Source organism: Lolium perenne, chromosome 5 (assembly GCF_019359855.2).
Source record: "Lolium perenne isolate Kyuss_39 chromosome 5, Kyuss_2.0, whole genome shotgun sequence".
NCBI classification, from domain to species: domain Eukaryota; kingdom Viridiplantae; phylum Streptophyta; class Magnoliopsida; order Poales; family Poaceae; genus Lolium; species Lolium perenne.
Genome location: NC_067248.2, coordinates 140,074,668 through 140,097,616, shown reverse-complemented (window position 1 = coordinate 140,097,616; position 22,949 = coordinate 140,074,668). Strand labels below are relative to the sequence as shown.

General features: G+C 42.4%; 1 protein-coding gene across 1 annotated transcript; it reads left to right on the top strand.

Moving 5' to 3' along the window:
- Window positions 1-20,035: 20,035 nt before the first annotated feature.
- Window positions 20,036-20,986, top strand: LOC127300066 (probable non-specific lipid-transfer protein 3). The gene is made up of 2 exons (XM_051330146.2): window positions 20,036-20,474; window positions 20,633-20,986. The coding sequence occupies exons 1-2, from the start codon at window positions 20,122-20,124 to the stop codon at window positions 20,640-20,642; spliced, it is 363 nt and encodes a 120-aa protein (XP_051186106.1). The 5' UTR covers window positions 20,036-20,121; the 3' UTR covers window positions 20,643-20,986.
- Window positions 20,987-22,949: the final 1,963 nt, after the last annotated feature.

Below are 22,949 nucleotides of genomic sequence, written 5' to 3'. Positions count from 1 at the left end.
AATACGATGACAAACTTGTCCAGATATGGCATGAAGATTTTATTCATGAGATTCATGAATATTGCTGGGGCATTGGTCAATCCAAAAGGTACTACAAGGTATTCATGATGTCCATACCTTGAGACAAAGGCAGTTTTCGGAACGTCTTCCTTCTTGATCTTTATCTGGTGATAACCGGATCTTAGATCAATCTTGAAAAAGACTCCTGCGCCTCTTACTTGATCAAATAGATCTTGTATTCTTGGAAGTGGGTACTTGTTCTTGATTGTGACGTTGTTCAGATTCCTGTAGTCTCCGCACATCCTTCTTCCTCCATCTCTTTTATCCACGAAGATCACAGGTGATCCCCATGGTGAAACACTCTCTTGAATGAATCCCTTTTGTTCTAAGTCATCCAATTGCTCCTTAAGTTCTTTCAATTCCTTGGGCCCCATCTTATATGGTGCCTTAGCAATCGGAGCTGTTCCTGGGATTAGGTCGATAGTGAATTCTATCTCCCTATCTGGTGGCATACCAGGTAATTCCGCAGGAAACACATCCTGGAATTCATTTACTACAGGTATATCTTCTAACTTCACCTCCTTCATGCTGTTCAGCTGTAGCTCAACTTCAATCTGTGTATGTTTGTCGCCTTGGTAGATCATTCTACTTCCATCGGGGCTTTTCAAAGACACCGTTTTGTTCACACAGTCGATCAATGCTCCATTAGCTTCTAACCAGTTCATACCAAGAACGACATCAATGTCCTTCATCGGTAAAATGAACAGGTCCGCGTCAAACGCGCACTTATTGATCATGATGACTTGTTTTTGTTTGGTATGGGTTACTACTATCGTTCCCCCCGCAGAAAGTATAGTTATGGGTGTATCTAACTTAGTGCAACTAATCCCATGTTTGGTGATGAATTGTTGAGAAATGAATGATGTAGTTGCACCAGTATCAAAAAAGTACTTTGCCAGGATGAGTGAGTATCTGGAGCGTACCTATCACCGCCTGGTCAGAGTTGACCACCTCCTCCAGACTGGTACAGTTCAGCTTGCCGAAGGGCTTCTTATTCTTCCAGTTGCCTCCGGTGTTTCCTCCTCGATTTCCTCCTCCTCCTGACTGACCCCCTCCACTATTTTTCTTGGGACAGTCCTTCAGCATGTGCCCCTCCTGACGACACCCAAAGCATATTATCTTGGGTTTCCGGCAATCTTGTGAAAGATGCCCTCTAAACCCACAAATGCGGCAAACAATCTGGTTTGCGGCTTGGTTTCCTTGGTTCCTCCTATTATTGTAGTAGTTGTTGTTGTTGTTGTACCTTGGTTTGAAACTCAAGCCAGTATTAGGCTTGTTACTGACATATCTCTTAGGCTCAAACTTGGCCTTTTTCCTCTTCTCCTCCTGCAGTTGTTTGAAATCATCTTCCAGAGTGATGGCTGCATCCACCAACTCTTGAAACTCCGTCGCTCTCATCATACGGAGCTGAACCTTGAACTGGGGACTTAACCCCCTCAGAAATCTCTTTTTCTTCTTGTCCTCGGTGTTGACTTCTTCAACAGCGTACCGGGACAGTTTAGAAAATTCCCTGACATATGTCAGGATTGCCTTGTCCTTCTGCTCGAGACTTTCAAATTCTCGACGCTTCAGTTCCACAATACTTTCAGGGACATTGGATTCCCTGAACTTTCTCGTGAATTCCTCCCAGGTAAATACCTTTCCAGCCAGATATACGGCTACAATATTGTCCCACCATGATGCGGCAGGTCCACACAGCAGATGGGTAGCATAATGAACCTTCTCTTGGTCGTTACATCCAACGGTGTTGAACTTTCGCTCAGTATCCATCAGCCAATCTTCCGCGTCCATTGGCTCGGGCGCGTATGCGAAAGATATAGGCTTAGTGTTTTGGAAGTCTGCTAAGGTGACTCCCGGGTTCTCAGGTCTCTCCACCCTGTTTTGCTGCAACAATTCTTGAAAGAATTTGTTCTGCTGTTCCAGTGTTATACGCTGCCTCTCTTCTACCAGCTGCATGTACTGGATGAAATTTTGCTGCGTCATGGGTGGTGGTGGTGGTGGAAACTGATCTCTGGCTGCACCCTCAGCCTCTTCCTTTTGTTTTGCTTCGCGCTCCATGCGCTGCGCTTCGGTCTCCTCTCCTAGCGTTCCCGACATAACCCCCTAGTTCTGCAACACAAGATGATACTCATAATTACTCCATGCGCAAGTTTTCTGAGCTCAACTTTGTGCACAGAACTAGTCACGCAATGGAAATCAAGAAGCAAATCCAAATCATACAAAACATATAACCTGTATATACATACTTAAGTGGTCTTATTACAATACTCAAGTCGATGTGAGTATGCAAACTCACTTATTAAAGTATATGTACAAATTTATACAAATATTACATACTATAATACACGTGGTACTTGTGTATTATAGCCTCGCCTCCCTTGGTGGACTCTAGTCGATCTTCACTCCCGGTACATTCCAGGCTTCCATCCAGTCGAACGTGTCGTCCTCCTGATAGACCATGGAACATAAGGTCTCCCCGTTGGCTGGTAATCCGAATCCGATGATGATCCTAAGGAGAAATCAGTGTTCACAAACTGATCGTTGAGTGCATCATAGTCCACCCATAGGGTGTACTCCCCCGTAGCCCCACCATAAGGGTTACCAAAACTCATACCCGACTCAACCTGTGTCGGATACCCTCCATCCACTCCTTCATTACTAGGATAGCTCTGGTTCTGGGTTGTTGCGTCATCATTCATCTCCCCATCATAATACACAGAAGTACTATGAGTTCCAGTATCCGATCCCCAACGCCAACCCGTGGAATTCTCGATAGGAGTCTCGGAACGCTGGTTGTTTCCGGATTCCTCTGCGCCCTCGTATCCCCCATAGGAACTACCCAGGTAGTTCCCAGGTGTAACAGGTGTAGGTTCACGCTCAAGTGGATCAATACTATGTAGTCACCAGCTGAATAAACTGGTGTGTGCACCACATTCTCCATAGGTTCTTTCCCCCTACTCTCCTCCTTGGGTTCAGTAAATTCCTCAAGCATCGTATCAATTGCTCCTATCAGATGATGGTTCAACTGAAAGAGTAATGATATGAAGTTGCGACTATTATCCATATATTTAGCCGCTGCTATGGGTTTGCGTTTGGCATATTTGTAGTGGTTGAGCATGGGATCTTCTTCCTCCTGATTATGAGGAATATGGGAGAACTCGGAATCCATAAGCTCCTTCGTCTTATGTTCCCGTATGTCGGTTATGGCTCTCATAACAGCTATATGGTAGGCTGTGTTGGTTGTCCTAGCTTCCCCAGCTGGCATAACTACGCTCATTCCCAAAGATTCGGGAAGTCGCAGTCCTACTCTGCACTTGGCCAATACCGGACCATCATAGAACATGTATTTCTTTACTGGAATTTGGGGATCGCACCCAAATTCAAGTAACATGGCTCGTAAGATGTCTGCAAGTCCTCCTTGGTATTCGTTCAATGTGGAATCCATAACTTTCACATTTCTTCCCGGTCGTGAACTTGCCATGTTGGCTGTAGAAATAGAAAGATTATAAGATTAGTAATAATGCATCATAATAGAGATAATAAAGAATTATCGAACTAAAAGATATGATTGTTGTATTCTCAATTGAATATACACCATATTTTTAGAGAATTCTTTACTAGTCCTATTTGACTCCTAACGTTTGGTCCCATTTACTAGGTTCCAACCTAAGGTCAAAGCTTTTGCTCTGATACCAACTGTGGTGACCCTGCATACCACTGCATGTTGTAGTATGCCAGTCGTTGATATAACATTCACGAAGTACCATTCCGCAAATATTACATCCCTCAGAGTAGTACAACAGAACATAGCAGGGTCCATAACTCATTCATTGATTATTACAACTATCATACACATGTCATCTTGGAGCTCCTCTTGGGTCCTAAGAGGAATACTCCTGGGTTCGAGACGAACCCAACTTAACTTACAATACAAGTGTCTCATTAAGCTAAACATTTATTTCCTCGAGCAGCTAAATACTAAGAGTTCGGGCTGCTCGGTTACTACTACTATCGGATATCTCTAGGCTTGTTCTCCTCCGGAAGCCTCCCCGGATCCGTAGACGATGAGGTAGTCTACGCCTTCAACACCTCCTGAGAGGTCTGGTTCCTCGTAGCCGATGATCTCGGCTCCTTCATTGTTGTCGTAGTCCTCCTCCAGACGATTCAGACAATCTAAGCATGGGATTTAAGAGTGGTATGAGTACGAGCGTACTCAACAAGTTCATTATAGATAAGAGGTGTTTAATGCACTAAATACGATATTAGACCAGAAAGTTTAATACCAATGCAAGTTTTGCTAAACATTTCTTCAAGAGATTGCTTTTATTTCAAAGAGCTATGTCCGTCAGCCTTCACCGGTTTACTAGAACTTCATGGAGCTCCTTTCCGGCCGCGTTCGCAGTTCCTCATCCCGGAACAGGGAGTGACAGGTCACAGTTCTTTACACTCTACAGAGGGGTGTTGCTTTACCCATAAGAGATCTTAACCTTGGTGCCAACCGGGTAGCTTTCCCGTCCACACTTCCTTCGGTGTGAGGCCCGGTATAAGGTCTAGCCAATCATGTTCCTCCGCTACCTCGAACACCCACCCTTTGTTGCATGCCCCGACCCTGGGTCCTCGCTGGTCCCATTATTCCCATATATTTCAGGGTGGACCCCGACCATGACGACGATGCAGGATCGAACCAAACTCCTTCGCCGGTAGCTGCAACCCATCATAGACCGCAATACCGTGGGGACTTAGGACTCCCCAGCCTCACCAGCTTGCTCCTTCGGGCGACAAGTGTACTACGGACTATGCCGTGGGGACTTAGGACTCCCCAGCCTCACCAGCTTGCCCCCTTGGATTACAAGTGTACTACGGTAAAGCGCATCCGTTGATGAACGAGAGGTGGAAACACTTTTGACTACTCCGTCCCACTCCGGATCTTATGGTTAACACGGATATTACGGCACAAGAATCACTGGCGACATTTGTTGTTTAATCCTAGATGGATATAAACCCGTGCAATGGAACCTCCACCATATCAACACAATCCATGGTTCCATTGCCCACCACATAGTCATATTCATAGTTATGAAAGTAGTGGTTTTGATTTTTGTGCAATAGTGATAACCATAGTACTTTGCAAGTAATTTGATAAAAATACTCAATGGTATGAGCAAGTGATGAACTTGCCTGAACACTGCAAAGTTTTGCAGTTGGAAGGTGTGGACTGACCCTTGTCCTCTGTCTCTGAAAAATAGCATCATTGTCCGATAAGGGCAATGGTTAAAGAAGCAGTTATGCATGATTCCAGTTTTAGGGTTTGTTCCCCCCTTCCGATGTCGTTATTATTTCATGTAAGAGGTTGATACTAAGAATAATTTGGGGATACTTGATTTAAAGTAAAATACAACCTTGAAATATTGACAAGGTGTTTTGAAAGTCCAATTGCATTGATGGACTTATTTTTATTATTGAAAATAATATGTGATTTAAATCATTATTTAAATCCTTAAAATAGGACTTATTTTCAATTTTCTTCAAAAATTCTCTTTGATATTTTATTTAAATAGAGAATTTTATGCTGATCCTATTTCATATTTTTAATTTATTTTTAAGAGCTTTTAATAATTTTCTGTTGAATTTCAAAGTTTCATGTTTTTATTGAATTGTGAAAAGTCCTTTTTGCCCCTGGGCCCACCTGTCAGGGTGGCCCAGTGGGTTGGGCTAAACCAGCTCGGGTCCAACCGACCCGAGCGGTCGCTCGCTCACTCTCTCACCTCGCGCCGCTCGACCTAACCCTAATCCCCTCCGCTCTCACTGGCGACCTGCGTCGCCCGCACCGTCGCCGGCCGATTCCGGCGGTCTCCGGCCGCCATGGCTTACGCCATGGGGCGCAATCGAACCGCCAGATGACGGCGATTCGTTCTCTCCGCGTCGATTTGGAGCTGACGCCGTCCCTCGCTCGTCATCGACCCTCGCCGCCATGCCTAGGGTTCGGGATCCTCTTGATCCCGTGGCTCCCCAAGCTCTGGGCGAGATGGTGCTGTGGCCGCCATGATGGGGTGGTGCTGTGGCGCCGCCATGGCCTGGCTTGGCCTGGCGCCGCCGCGCCCTGGCGTGTGCCGCCGTGGCCGCCATGGTGGTTGGCCTGCTCGACCCTGGTATGTCCTCCACCTCTTCTTCTCCCTTATGTGCCTGTTCTTCTTCCTCTCTCAGTAGCTCTAGCTAAGGCTTTCCTCCTAATGGAGGGCCTGCCGTGCTGTTGCTGTTGCTCTGTTGCGCCTAGCTTGCTGTGTGGCGTGTGCTGCTGCTGCTTGAGCTACTGCCATGAATCCTAGCTATGGTGTTGCCCAAATCTGCCTATTAGCTGGGCTTAATTCTTGCTATCTTGATTGTGCACAGTTCTGTGCATGTTCCAGAGCCACATGCATGTTGAATCTTGCATATCTGGCTTGGAACCTTCCCTGTGCCTCTGTTCTATTTACTATTCTTGCTAGACATTCATGTGTATTCAATTTGGCTGCCCTGGCTTGATTACCATGTGTAATCCTTGCAATTTGCAAATTCCAGGGCACTGATATGCTGTCCCTTGTGCTCAATTTCTTGTGTAAGCTTGATTGAGCATTACTGCTGGTTAACTGCATGATTCAGTGATGAGCACCAAGTGCTTTACTTATTTATCTTGATCTAGGGTTCATCCTGCCTTGGATATGCTTCTGGATACAATCATTTAATTATCTATTTGGTTGTCTGTGCAACACTTGTTGATTATCTGTGGCCAATTAAATACCTGGTCCATGCTCTGTTGCTTAGTGATGCTCTAGCATGCCCTAGCATGCTATGGCAAGCTCTGATGATCATGTGATCATCAACAGCTGATAATTGGTTTGCTTACCTGTGCCTGTGCATTGCTGTTACCTATTTATGTGTATGTGTGTGGCACAGATCAGTACTGGTGCTTACTCAAGCATCAGCTGATGCTTGCAGTGATCCTCTGGATCATTAGTAATTGTTTATTCCAAGGTTTGCTTGTTAACATCAATTATCTGTGTTGCTTTAATTGATGAAGTGGATAATTGATGTGAACTGTGATACAGTGATGATCATCACACTTGATTGGCTTAGGCTAGATGGATGCCCACAGTGATTGGGAACCCTAGCCCTTCTTTGAACCCAACCAGGGTGATGATATTTGTATCAGGCTAGTTGGTTTGGCTGTTCTAGGGTTTGAGGTGACCCTGGCAGTATTCATATGCTGCCCTAGGGTAGCTCCCCTATTTGGTGGCTTTCTGTGATGGATAGATGCTCACTGGCTAATCACTTAGTGAACTTCCAGTAGTCTTGATGTTGATAAACAGGATAGGCACATGTTGCCTGTCAATCTGATGGTTTAGCTAGGCTAATAGGTGCTTTGCAAATTTGGATGGCTACAAGGGGTAATCCATGCTGGATTTCTCTGGTTTTGACACTGTGTTGTCACAACCAGTGTTCCCTGGTTTAGTTTCCTTCTAGCCCTGATTATACTTGCTGGCACCATTTGGTTTAGTAACCAAATGATGATACATCCAGGGTTTTCCTACCCTTCAGTGCTCATGTGATGCAAGCATGCTTAAGTATGAGCAAGGTATGATCTTGCTCAGGCTCTTGTGTGGTATACCTCACTCCAGCTCCTAGCTTAAAGTGTTGTTGTAGAGGATTTGCTTCTGGTGGTTTGCTTGACTTGCCCTGCTCCTCCTTGTGGCTTGTGATTCTTGGTTTGGTTCAGTGGTGAGGTTGAACAGGTTGAACAGCACTGGCTGTTCCTCTTGTTCTAACTGTTCTTGGTGTTCTTAGTGACTTACCCTGTTGCTTGTCGATGAATGAAGCATATGACTAGGGTTTTGGCTGGAAAAAGCTTATATGTGGCCAGCCATTGCATCCCTGGTCGACAGCTCCACCTTGCCCTTTGGGTGACTCACTCTGGTGTGTGTGTGTTGTTGCACATGCACACAGCCTTATGTGCTGCCTGGTTGTATGTGTGTGCAAGTCCAGCTTGGGACTTGAGCTGTGGAGAGATCAGCTCGGCAGCTTGATCATATCCCCTTCATTTCCTTTATTTGCTAACCTACCAAGTGGCTTTGCCACTTGGCTTAATTCTGGTCTTACTTTGTTTTGTGCAGGGAATCAAGAATATAACCAAGTGAAGATGGAGATCATCAGATCCAAGACCAAGTGATGATTTCCTTGTAGAATTTAAGATAGGATCCATTCTTGTACTTTTCTTTTTATTTTCTTTTATTTTTCAATTTCTTCAATTCTTGTAATGTGTTGTATTATTCATTTATTTTCTCTTATGAATATTGTAATGACAATGTAAATTGTGTGATGATCAATAAAGCTCAAAGTTTTCCCTAATGAGCTTTACTTTATTATAGTTGTTCATATTGTTGATTATTGATTAAATACTTAATGAATTTCCTCATAATTGAATTATTTAGGGTAATTATTTAATGTTTGAATTTGAAATTCAAATTCAACATTGGTTTGAATTCAACCATGTCACTTTATTGAGAATTCAATCATGCAAACTCTCCCCTCTCTTCTCCAAACCCTAAACTAGTTGAGTGAGATGCAAGTTTGTCGCACTCTCGAAACCCTAACCCTGTAAGGTGTCGAGAGAGAAACTTGTCCCCCTTCGATGCAGTTTTTGTTTAAAAGCGCGAAATTTCCCCAGAATTTGCCATGCAATGCACATCCCTTTCTAAAATCTACCCCTCGATCGTCTCTAAACCTGGGACATTACAGTCCTTGTATTTGTGTGGCTGTAGGTACATCGGTTGTATCAATATATGGGATGTCCTCATCAGGTTGTGCGGCCAACTTGTGTGTCCAGCCCCTCTCCTCTCCTCCCCTTTAAATAGGTGGAAACCCCTAGGGTTTGCCCCAAAACCACTTGAAATCCAACTCCAAACTTACCAAATTGAGAAACCTAGAGGGAGAGGGATTTCTCCCTTTCCTTCTTTCTTGGCCGACCAACTAGGTGGAGTCCACCATGGAATCCACCTTTCCACTTGGTGGGTTGGCTAGGGTTGGTGGAGTCCACCATGGAATCCACCTTCCCACACACACATGTATTAATGTTTATGGTTACTACAATTATAGCATGGGATGCAAACATTTATCATAAACACTAAGATATAACAACTAACACTTTTATTATTGCATCTTGGGCATATCCAATAGTATCCCACTTGCACTAGAGTCAATAATCTAGTTTGCATTTGTAAAGATCTAACACCTTGGCCTTCTGGTGTTTATTATGTTTGCTTATGGGAGAGGTTTCAGTCAAAGAATCTGACATTATCAGAAACGTATGTATTTCGCAATTCATTTTCGTCTCTACGCATTACTCAGTTTTTTAAAATGAGTTGGCATCAATTGTATATGTTGGGTCTTCTGGTGAAACTTTAATTCTGCGGTCTAAAATATGTTACCAATATTATCACATACAATATATTTTCATAGTTATGACACTATCGGAACTATACCAAGTTCTCAAAGAACTCCTCGACTCAAACACCCTCGGTCTGTCAAAACAATGAGATACTCTGCCTTCTTTTGTAGAATCCATCACAATATTTAGAACTCATATAAATCTACATAGACTCTTTGTAGCTCATTGTGCTACCTTTTAAAGAACACATTAGCTTAATTGATATTGAAATTCATTTTTATATGTGACCAAACTAATATTGGTGTAACACCTTACAGCAATTCGTTTGTTATTACCCCATATAAAACTACATATTTATATCCTCAGCTCTAACAAAGCACTCAGGGATATTCTTACTGTTTTCCAATAATCATCATATGAATCATTCTGATATATGCTCGTAACACCTTAGAGCACAGGACATCTGATTGTGTACATATTATTCGTGATCTAAAATCACTTATGTGTTTTTACTCACTGAGTGTAAAATACACTCAAGTCTTGTTTAAACCTCCAGATGGAAAAGAACACCTTCTTAACGTTTTCATATTAAACTAATTCAGTATTAATTCTATGTATTTTAACTTAAACTTATTATGCGTTTCAATCTATCTCCGTAGATCTTGACGCTAAATATGTTTTTAGTCCATATCCTTTTATTGAAGTTAATTTTAAATGAAACCTTCTAATCATATCTAGTACTACAAGAAGAACCACCGTACACCAATACATACTTTGCAACGCTGTAATTATTCGTTGCGAAATATTACCTTAGATACAGATGACATGCGTTGCAGGATATAGATGTTGTCCATTAGACTGAGATTGCTAGTTTGCTACTACTGCGAAACAAATATGAGCCCAGCCCACTAAGCACGATTCTATTGTGTTGAATAAAGCACCCACGAACGCACGTGCATGCCGCACCTGCAATCCCACTCCTCGCCTTCCCCAAACCTAATCGCCTCCCTTCGCTTCCGTCGGCCACCTCTCGGCCGCTGGCGAGTAAGGCGCCTCCGTCGATGGCGAGCATTGGCGGCCAGTGATGCAACTCAGGCCGACTCTTCACGCCGTACCATGAGATCCCTAACTCCGGGAAACCATCGGCAGCTCAGATCGATTTTTCTATTGCATGATGTCTCTTTGTGGAAGAGCCGCAGCGGCGCAACCACACGACAGGGGTTCAGGCTGGAGGTGCAATTTATCCTTTCCTCCGTCAGATTCATCTCTCTTTTTCCTTGCCTTGAGCCGTGTTCACATTTTTTTGTAGGATTATGTTTGCATCCTCGTCAGGTCGGTGCTAGAGGCAGACCCGCAAAGACTGCATCGCAAACGGCAGTGGCACCAGATGGCACAGCAAGAAGCCTCAAGTGGGTGTCCATCAGCAGCAGCAACCTGCAGCAGGATAACCTGCAGGTGCTAATTCCTCCCCTTTCATGATTTATACATCATCAAAAACTGCTCCATGTCATGCGAAGTTTCATCTTAAACGGTTGCTTGCAATGACCGATTTGTTTTATGTACAGAGTATTATAATCTCGTGGTTTCAAGTGCCAGGGAAAGTCCCCTGCTGAATGGTTACGAGTTCAATTCAGGAAGTGTAGCTCAAGGAATGCCTAGTAAACTGACCCTGCCAGATGCTTGCCATGATTTTAATCTTTAAAAGGCAAAAATGCAAACGGGCGTTCAGGTCCTTGTATCTGATCCAAAGGAACCAGAGAAGATCTGTCAGACGTATGTGCAATTTTTCTGTTAATTCAGTATTGCTCCTTTCAGTTATCTCCAGCCTATCAGTATCTATTTTGTTTTTTATTTCGTGTGCTAGATCTTCATGCCTATGTTGTGTAGACTCTAATAGTGTACTTAATATTACTTTTTTCTAGAAGAGAATCTTACGTAGCAAAACAGCAATTTGAGAAAGTTCTCAAGGCCCAAGGAAATTGAAACTGTGATTGACCATTCTACCATTTAGTTAATTAAGAAGTTTGATATGTTGTCAGGAACAATCTAGTTTATTAATGGATTTTGATCTTCTATTTGAAGGATTTGTCCAGATCCAATGGTGGTTATTTCTTATCCAAATTTCGTTTTGTATTTCAGTCTTTGTGGTAACCACTGTGACTTGTGAGCCTGATGAGCTACCTCAAATGCATATAGTAGCCAAAATGTTCTTACGTCCTTGCTACAGTTCACTATATGCTGTCTTTTGCCACTTTGATGCTGAAAACATTTCTTTTGTGTTAGCAGGCTCGATACATCAGCAAGACTTGCTCTATTTGGATATCAGCTCGGCACATGCATGCAAGCTAGGAAAATATTAGAACAGATATGAAGGACTTGGTGGTAGATTATCATGTATTGATGCAAGAATGTAATTGCATACTTTATATACGTAAGGCTAGGTAGACTATTCTATTTTGATGCTAGATTGTAAATTGTCTTCCAATAATTTTCATGTATGAGATGGTGATTCCAATAATAAATAGTGAATTCTTTGTCGCACAATGAATTTATATTCTATTATTTGTGTGTTGTGGTATGTCACACCTAAATTATGTTCTCTGGCTGAGGAAAAATCGAACGTCTACAGGAGTGTTCAAACCATTTGAAATATAATTTTCAATCCATGTAGGACCTCTCTACCAACGCATATGATTGTTGCTTGAAATATGTAGCTACTTTGCAACGCCTATCCCATCAGTTACCAACGCACATATATGCGTTGCATTGTATCCTAGCAACACCTAAAAACGCAACACATTTTTATCCGTTGGTAGAGTCGCTAGCAATGCTCATATGTGCATTTAGATACGCATGTATGCGTTGCTGTAGGAAGGGCTGAGACATATTTATAATACTTTATGTAGATGACATATCGTTTATTATGAATAATGTTTCCGATGTTGCGCTACTCTAATCATCATGCCCAGGTTCATCAACCTTATCAATTTCCATTGTCCTCACACTTAAATACTTCGCTAGAAATAATTTTTTGGAAATAAGCAAGTAACATCGACAAACACTTTTGTCTTTGACTTCATCGTGGAAAGAATTCCCAATTTATTCTGTGGGACAACCAACAAAGACATTCATCCGATTTTGGTTTTAAACTCATTTACTTATGCTATGCATAACAAAATTTAAGAATGTACTATTAGGGTTTATACCCATGCCATAACTCAAATGGTGTCATTTCAACGGATTATGATATGACGCTCTATTTAGTCTAAAAGCGGTAGTCTCTAAAGCATAATCCACAAAATATAATGGCATTATTTTAATTTATCTCATCATTAATCCAACAAGGTTTGGATACGTCTTTTGAATACTCCATCATAACAATGGTGTTCCAAGAAACGTGAGTTGTGAAACAATTTCGTAATTCTTTTAGATATTCGCTAAAACTCATAATTCAAATATTTCCACCATGTTCCAATCATAGATATTTGACTTTTCTATTACGATGATTTCCACTTCATGCTGAAATTTATTTGAATACATTCAAATATTTTAAACTTCTTCCTTATTGAATAAATATATCCATATATATACACTCAATTCATTGTTGGTGTTTTCATGAAGTAGGAGAATCTTCCGCACACAACTATGCCCAATGAACCACATACATCATCATGTATGTTTCCACTAAGTTAGTTGCCCGTTCAACTCTTGGACTATGAACGGTATTTCAGTCATTTTCTTTAGAAAAGATTTGCAAGTACCAAACGATTCAAAAAGTGAATGACTCCAAAAATCCATTTGCATGGAATTTCTTCATGTGTTTCTTTCTAATATGATCTAAGTGGCGGTTCCACAAATAAGTGGAATTCAAATCATTTCCCTTATGTTATTTTAGCATCAGTGTTATGCATGTGTGTTTCACCATTAAGATTTATCATAACTTATCCATCGTACATGGAATATTTTCATAATTTTAACAACTCATTGTTTTCATTTGACCAGAGCAAAATAACAATTATTAATTTCTTTATGATAAATCTGAAGGGCTAGGTAGAATGCCAACGACGAACATAATAACATTTTATTTTGTTCCAGACATGCATTATTACCACATTTCTTGTCAGTCACTTAGGCCATTGTATTCTTTTATTACGTTGTGTTGTATGAAATCTCATACTAACCAATATGGTATAAATACAGAAGAATTTCATTGTGTGACCAATCAAAGAATACATTCATAACATGTATATCATTTATTTACACCTGAGCTAGACTTTCTAGTCTTTTCTTTCTTTCTGCCAAAATCATTTTGTAGTTTCTCTTTCGAATTTCCTCATATTTCAGTAAACACTTCAACATCAATAACTTCTAGGTTTGTTAGTCAAATACCAATAACCTTGAGGTTCACACTTTGAAGTTGATCATCACATGACAAGTGTTTCGGATTTCACTATTAGTAACTTTTTAATGTGAAGACCAATTTCACTCATAATTTTATCCATCAAATTATGACAACTTCATGATGAAGCTACTATGGCTTACATGAATATGCGGATAACATTAGTGCCCAACTAGTTGGAGGATCGGGACGCCTAGCATCTTCAACCTTCGCACATTCCCATAAAACTTATGAGTTTATGTAGTCTCACTAAATTATATTCTATTATCTTGTAATAAGGTGTTATACATCACATATATATCACACCTTGCTTATTTCTGAAAATAAAATTTTCAGCTCCTTACTTTTCAAACGGATTTGAACATCAAGTTTCAAAGAGACAAGATAATTTTAGATACTAATTGAAACCATTTCTTTTCGAATCAGCAATTTGAGGATTACCAAAAGTTTACTATAGGACTTAATCATTTATTGATTCTTTAACAATACGGCACCAGTCCGTAAAGTTACTTGTCAGATTTAACAGTATTTCTACCTCAATTATAAGCTAGCGTAAAGTAGAAAATGGATGCCAATTCTACAAAATATAATTCAAATACAATTTAGACTTTGTTTAGGATATATTTGAGTTTACTATTAATTATTAAATTAACTAGGTGAACTCCCACTCAGAACAATATCGCTCGCATTGTCTTAGTGATTACACGAACCAAACCCACTACACCAAGTCCGATCATCACATGAGATGATGTAGTTTCAATGGCGAACATCAACATGTTCATCATATCATCTACATGATTCATGCTTAACCTTTCGGTGCCATGTTTGTACATGCTAGGCTCGTCAAGTCAAACCTTAGTTTCTGCATGTGCAAATCTGGCTTGCACCCGTTGTATGCACACGTTGAGTCTATCACACCCGATTATCACGTGATGCTTCGAAACAACGAGTCTTAGCAGCGGTGCTAACTAAGGACGAACACTTTATTATCTTGATTTTTAGTGAGAGAGATCATCTTATAATGCTACCGTCACGATCTAAGCATTATAAGATTCATAATAGGATTAACCATCATATGCAATTCATAATGTGATATGATATGGTCCTTTTGTCTTTGCGCCTTTGATCTTCATCTCCAAAGCACGAACATGATCTCCATCATCAACAGGCATGATCTCCATCATTGTCTGCGTAGCGTCAAGGTCAATGGTACCATCTTCATGGTTTTTCACCACATGTAGCAACCATTACAACTAATTTGAAATAATACAACTACATGAAATATAAAGACAACCATAAGGCTCCTGCCCGGTTGCCACAATACAATAATGATCATCTCATACATATTCATCACCACATCATGGCAATATCATATCACCAAACCCTGCAAAAACAAGTTAGACGCCTCTAATTTGGTTTGCATATTTTACGTGGTTTAGGGTTTTCGAGTAAGATCCAATCTACCTACGAACATGAACCACAACGTTGATACAAGTGTTGACAACTATGGTGAGAGAAACTGACACCCGCAAAGCCACTTATGCATTACAAGTTGCATGTCAAGTGTGGAGCAGGTCTCATGAGCACGGTCATGTAAAGTTAGCCCGAGCCGCTTCATCCCACCATCCCGCAAGATTTAAAGTACACATAACAAGAGATAACCAAAAACATCAACACCCACAAAACCATTGTGTTCTACTCGTGCAACCAATCTATGCATAGACATGGCTCTGATACCACTGTAGGGATTCGTAGCATAGAAAACAAAAAAATTCCTACCGCAAGAACGAATAACAAGCCATGATCTATTCTAGTAGATGGTAGCAACGAGGTGAAGATCAACATACCCTCGAAGATTGCAAAGCGTTAACGAGATAAATCTCGTGGTGGATGTAGTCGATCACTTGCCGCTTTCAAAAGTGCGTAGAAGATCTTGACGGTACCACAATCGAGCAACACCTCCGCACTAGGTCACACGTACGGTGTTGATGACGACATCCTTCTACCCGTTCCAGCGGGCAGCGGATGTAGTAGATCCTCCTCGGAATCCCGCCAGCACGACGACGTGGTGACGGTGGTGGTAGAGATCTCCGGCAGGACTTCGCCGTAAGCACTGCGGGAGGAATAGGAAGAGGGAGTAGCTAGGGTTTGGGAGAGAGGGGGGCTTGGGGCACCGGCCTGGGAGCCCCTTGGTGGTGCAGACAACTTGTGTGTCCAGCCCCTCCCCTCCCCTTTAAATAGGTGGAAACCCCTAGGGTTTCCCCAAAATCACTTTGAAGTCCAACTCCAAACTTACCAAATTGAGAAACCTAGAGGGAGAGGGATTTCTCCCTTTCCTTCTTTCTTGGCCTGCCAACTAGGTGAAGTCCACCATGGACTCCACCTTCCCACTTGTTGGGTTCGCTAGGGTTGGTGGAGTCCCTCCGGGACTCCTCCTTCCATAGTGATTTATTCCGGATGATTCTAGAAACTTCTACAACCTTCCATAAATTCACCGGACCACTCCCAAACTTGGAATGTGACTTCCCATATATGAATTCTCCAGACCATTTTGGAACTCCTCATGATGTCCTGGATCCCATCCGAGACTCCGAACAACATTCAAACTCCATTCCATATTCCATATCTACTTAAAACGACATCAAACCTTAAGTGTGTCACCCTACGGTTCGAGAACTTTGCGGACATGATCGAGACTCCTCTTTGATCAATAACTAATAGAGGGACTTGGAGATCCATAATAGCTCCCATATATTCAACGATGACTTCGTGATCGAAAGAACCATTCACATAAAATAACAATTCCCTTTGTCTCGCGATATTTTACTTATCCGAAGTTTGACCGTCGGTATCTCCATACCTAGTTCAACCTCGTTACGAATAAGTACCCTTTACTCATACCTCATATGATATCCCTTCTGAACCAGTCACATGCTTGCAAGCTAATTAGATGTCATTCCACTGAGAGCGCCCAGAGTATATCTATCCGTCATTAGGATGGACAAATCCCACTATTGATTCACGTGCATCAACCCTTTATAACAACCCATTTACGCAATAGTGTTTGGTGTCATCAAAGCATACGTCCGATGTAGGTGATTAACATGATCTCATGGTCGAAGGATTAAGTTACTATGCATATTAAAGCTTGAAGCACACAGAACTAAATGACTTGATCATATGCTACACTTACTATGGGTGTATGTCCATCACATCATTCATCTAATGATATGATCTTTTTATTAATAACATCTAATGTTCATGATCATGAAACTATGATCATCTATTAATCAACAAGTTATTTTAACAAGAGTCTTACTAGGGACTCTTTTATGTTTACAAAACACACATGTATTAATGTTTCCGGTTAATACAATTATAGCATGGGATGCAAACATTTATCATAAACACTAAGATATAACAATCAACACTTTTATTATTGCCTCTTGGGAATATCTCCAACAATAATATCACACAAGCAAACCGACTTCAGAGTTCAAATGATCGATGGTAACATAATTTAGACACAACATATTTGACAAAATATAGACAATCGACACTAGGATACTTCAGTCTTTCTACTCCATGATGCACTTTATGGTTTCTCTATGGTCTAGGCACCTGGTCATTACCTCACAACAAAAGTAGTTGAAGATAAACACTGGAAAGATGCATGGAGGCAACTTGTGGAAGGTGAGGAACGACCCAAACCTCAGATCATAGGCAACGACAAAGCCTGCACACCCGCAATCGAGGGCGAATTTCTCACCATCCCACTTAGTCTTCACGACCCAATTGCATCCCATGTTGGTGAGTAGGGTTATCGTTGAAGGGATCTTCCCAAAGCATGGCATGGATCCTCTAGGGATTTCACACGTGCCCATTGTAGGTTGGAAGACCACCCTCATGAAGTGTTCAAGGTCATCCTCGTCATGGAAGTGGCAAACATTGGTTGGCCTTCCTCGAGGCATTTTGTTTAACCCCTCACCGGGATCCTCAAATGAAGCGCCGATGTCCATTGCTTACAAAAAAAAAGCATTGTAAATCAAGGCTCCATACAAGCAATCCCACCAAAAATGCAACGAATTGTTCTATCTAACCAAGTAGTATGCACAATCATGAGTGTTTGTGCAATGAACAAGGTTGGATATGATAATTTGCTGCACAAAACTTGTGACACGTTTTAATCACTGGCTTGGTTCTATGAAATTGACTGGGCAACCAAGTACTACATATTAACAAGGCATCATACAGGAAATGACACAAAATGTCTCAATTGGTTCTATCCAACTAAGTATTATGCACAATGAGGAATGTTTGTGCAATGTACATGGTTAGAACCAAGGGTGGAAATAATATGGTGAAACATTTGAATCACTGGCCTAATTTGGTGTCTCGATCGGTAGCTTCGTAGGAAGTAGCATCCACAAGCTAATAGATTCCTGCAAGATCAAGGAGCATGCTATTCTTGTGTGTTTTTGCACGACCCTAAGTACTGCAAGAGCATACTTAGATCATATTGTGCTATTGAATTGAATCATCGTCCATAGCAATAGAAAATAAAAATGATTAATATATTTAGGGCCTCATACTTTCATTGGACACACACATCTCAGGATGGATTTAGCGACCCTAGTACATTGCTAACCTGGAGTGTTAATACAATACACATGGTTCGGAAACTCCATCCCGTGATTACAAGTGTCCTAGTTTAATCATCAGCTGAAGAAAAATCAAAAAGAGCCTCATGTTATGATGACAAACACGAGTCATTGATATAACCCACCATCTAGCAAATACCATGCACACCATCTATGTTTGTACACGGCTCAAACTAAAGTAGGATTATCCTAGTCAGTCTACATGATGCCTAATTATAATCATCTTCCAAAGAAGGAAATAATTGTTAAACAAGACCTCATATAATCAAATTTGGCCTCATACTTATATTGGAAACACAAATCACAAGGACAAAGTTAGTGAACCTAGTAAATTGCCAACCATGAGTGTTAATACAATGTACATGGTTTTCTTACTCCATCCCATGATTTTATTATCGTAGTTTAATCATCGGCCAAGTAACATCACACTTATGAACAAGCATAGTACAAAGCACACAACATAATGTAAGCCTCATAAACAATTAGCGTGCAACAATCACTGAGATAATCATACATTTAGCAAGTACTAAGCACTACCACTAAGGTAGTATAGAGCACTTGAGAAATGCTGATCATGCCACTACTAGCAATATTAGCAGAGCATATGTGTAGGCAAAAGGATGAGCAAACATGGTGTAGTCATCGAACTATCACCCCGAAACTACTTGTGGGGAAGGAGAGGGCGAAGTCACGTCCCTTCATCACACGCGTGTAACCCTCGCGCGACAATGATCCAGACTTCAGTGAAACGACCAATTTGGTAGTAGCTCCCAGCCTAGCTTAGAGGTGATTTAATACTCGTGCTGGTCACAACACGGAGTTAACCCGGGCAACTAATCGGCCTGTTTTCGTCTCCCCAGAGGCATGCCAAGGGGCTTGTAACATACGCCTCCCATAAGTCTTGTTGTGTGAAAGCTACCCGATTTCTCGTAAAAAAAGGTGTGTTGTTACTGGACACCACTATTAAGCAGACGTTTTTAAGAGCCAGCTGTCATGGATCAACCAAAAAGTACCTCGTTACGATTTATTTTACTCTCTTCATTCATGTTATTTGATGCTAAAATGGATGTATCTATAACTAAAATATGTCTAGAGACATTTATATTAGTGTCAAGTAGTATGAATCGGAAGGAGTAACTTGTTTGTATCTTCGTCATCCATTATATCGGATAAAAATGGGACGGCTACCATCTCTTCCGCTCGAGCAGACTAAAATCCGGACGTTCTTACGTTATAATTTTCCGTTGTTTGGAGGTTAACGAAACGGAAAGAGAGTTTTCGCACCTGAATTCGCACTACCTAAGAAGAATGAAAAATCACAACCGAAAGGACACACATGTCAATTAGCTGCCTAGCGTACCTGGCTACATGCACTTGCAACACGGTGGATGATGTTTGTAATAAACTCCAGCAGCCAACGACCTAGCAGCGACGGGTATCAATTGCTCAATCAATCCTGCATGTGCATCATCCCCTATTTATACCCCGGAAACCATACCATCTCCTCCACACCATCACACTCTGTCAGTAACTCACAGCAGCACCACACTCACTCACCTACTTAGCATAACTAGCTCCCAATGGCTCTCAGTGGCAAGGCAACGGTGGCCGCGGCGGTGATGGCGGCAGCAGTCCTGATGCTGTTCGCCGGCGAGGCGTCGGCGCTGACCTGCGGGCAGGTGGACTCCACTCTGGCGCCGTGCGTGGCGTACGCGACGGGGAGGGAGAAGATGCTGAGCCAGCGCTGCTGCGGCGGCGTGCGCTCACTGAACGCCCTGGCCCGCTCCACCCCCGACCGGAAGGCGGCGTGCGAGTGCCTCAAGAGTCTCGCCCGCGGCATCAAGTCCATCGACATGGGCAAGGTCTCCGGCGTGCCCGGCAAGTGCGGCGTCAGCGTCCCATTCCCCATCGCCCTCTCCACTGACTGCGCCAAGTACGTTTATATACCCGTATTGGACATCTGATTGCTGCAGATTTAACAAAAGGCTGCGTTTTAGAACTACTACTACTACCGTTCTTAACCTCCATGATATATACACTAGTTCTATGTGTTTCTTCTCTGAACTCGTTGTGTTTTCATTCATAATGCAGGGTCCACTAAGTCACCTAGCTACGTGCATGTCATGCACGCGCTTGTGGAGGTTGATCGATGGAGTACGTGCCTAGAGATAATTAAGGTGCAGCTAGAAGAAATAAAATAAAAGCCTTGCTTCACGTGTATTTATGTTCCACTACCGTGCACCCACTCTTGGTGCAAATATATTTTTCAGTATGCTAGTTTTCAATATCCTGCGTACTGCGCCCATGCGCGTACGTCTGTGTGTGAGTCAACTGTCAGCTGCTTGTTGCTACTCTAGCCGATCGATGTGTACGTGTGACCTGTTAAGTTTGTCTGACCTACTTGTTCAGGCAATTAATTATTAATAATCAGCTATTATTGTGCGAGACTTGTTGTATTGATTTGTTCAGTATCGGTGTGCACGCACCTAGTTATTGTGCTAGCAAGTATCGGTGTGGACCGATCGAACACGTGTGGACGGACATCAAGACATGATGTATTAATTGGGGCTAAATGTTCGTCTAACAGGCCGTGGTCATGCCATGCCATGCACACAAGGGTCAGAATGCTGACATAATTGTGTCTCAAATTAACACTAATTTGGAAATTTGAGCTACATCAAACAAAAATTGACATCATCAGACTTATTATTGAGGAAATTGAGAGAATCAACTAATCGGCTTATTTTGTATACCCCTGTTATCACCAGATTTTGCCAGAGCAGGAGGTGGGCCGTGACCGAAGATGGGCTTAGAAGACATGTATGTTGAAGTGTCTCTGAACCGGCCTTGTGCGGGAAATTGGGCTAGATTGCCCGTGTATCTGTATTTTATAGTAGGTTACGTGTCAGTTAGAATTAAGAGATAGAGTTTAGCCCGCACACAGTTGGGTTTATTCCCAAGTTAGAAAGTCTACGGACTATAAATATGTATCTAGGGTTATTGAGAAAGGAGGACAATCACGTTCACAACAAACCAATCTAGGCGCATCGCCACCCCTTGTTTCGAGGGTTTCTCCCGGGTAAGCTTGCGATCTAGGCAGTATCAGTTTATTCGTCCTTGGTGCTGCTCGTGCTGAAGCCTTGTTGATGGCGAGCAACACCTTTATCTTAGATGTTTTGGGGCTTACGTCGACGTGTTTATGTTATGCTTGCTTAGCTACGTTACCCCTCGATATCTAGCCGCCCTTACACCTATCTTAGGTGTAAGGGCGGCATCTTGCTTAATCTTTGTTTAGTAGATCCGATCTGTTATAGTCGTTCCTTGTTCTACAAGGATTAGTTTGATATCTGCATGGTTAGGCCTTACAAACGGGTTGAACGATCCGGTAGTGCGTAAGGTGTGGTTTATTAAGCCCTAAAGGGATTGTTCCGGGGATCAACTTCATGTTGGTTTTTAGGCCTCGTTAGGGCTGGTTTTTCATCATCTTACATATCTGCTAGGCTCAATTACGCGTAGGATGTTCCGGTTATGCAGTGAAAACCCTAGACTATCGTAGATTAGCTTTGCTTGATTTTGATAAAGCATGATCCCCGTGTCATGGTAAAACTAACGTGAACCACGGGGCAATCGGCTCTTTGAGCCGATCCACAGAACAACTTAAGAGCTGATCGGGGCTCGTATTTAATGTTTACGTGTTTGCCATGCAGGAAACTAAACGAAGCAATCCATCACCTTCCTGACCAGGTATAGGTCAGGTGGCACGCCCTTGCAACCGCCAGGACGTGTGCCGGAGCATTACGGGACGACGACCGAGGGACCAGGGCCCACCAGCAGTCTTGGTACCCTCCCGGCTCTTCGTGTTGCTCGCCGCTGCCCGCCGGTGGGTTTTGGCAGGCAACACATTCTGGCACGCCCGGTGGGACAATCTGCGACAACTACGTCAACATCTGCAGCTGAGATGTCAGGCGAACCAGTCAAGTACGAAGATCTGCCTGAAGAGCACAAGAAGAAGTATGATGAGCTTAAAGCACTCTTCGAAGCCGATCTCATCGGCTCTTTCGAGAAAACCCATTCACATGGCATTAGGTTCAAAGGATTCACACCTGAAGGCGTGCTCGATGGAGTAGATCTGTCTCTTCCTTCAGAGGAGCGCACCAGAGCCCTGCGCCAGGAAACCAATTATATGGTGGCTCATTCGCTACATCGTCATTCTGAGAGCCTGGTGAACGCTTTTGAGCGTGTTGCGCTTCGTGTGGTCCAGGAAATCATGAAGCATCAGTATTCTCCGTCAGGACCTACCTTAGGGACTCACCAAGGAGAAGTACCGTTCCACACCAGACCACGACTGCCATTCGCGCTTGCAGCTCCACAGCAACAAGGTTCACCGGCATACGTCGTCTACAAGGTT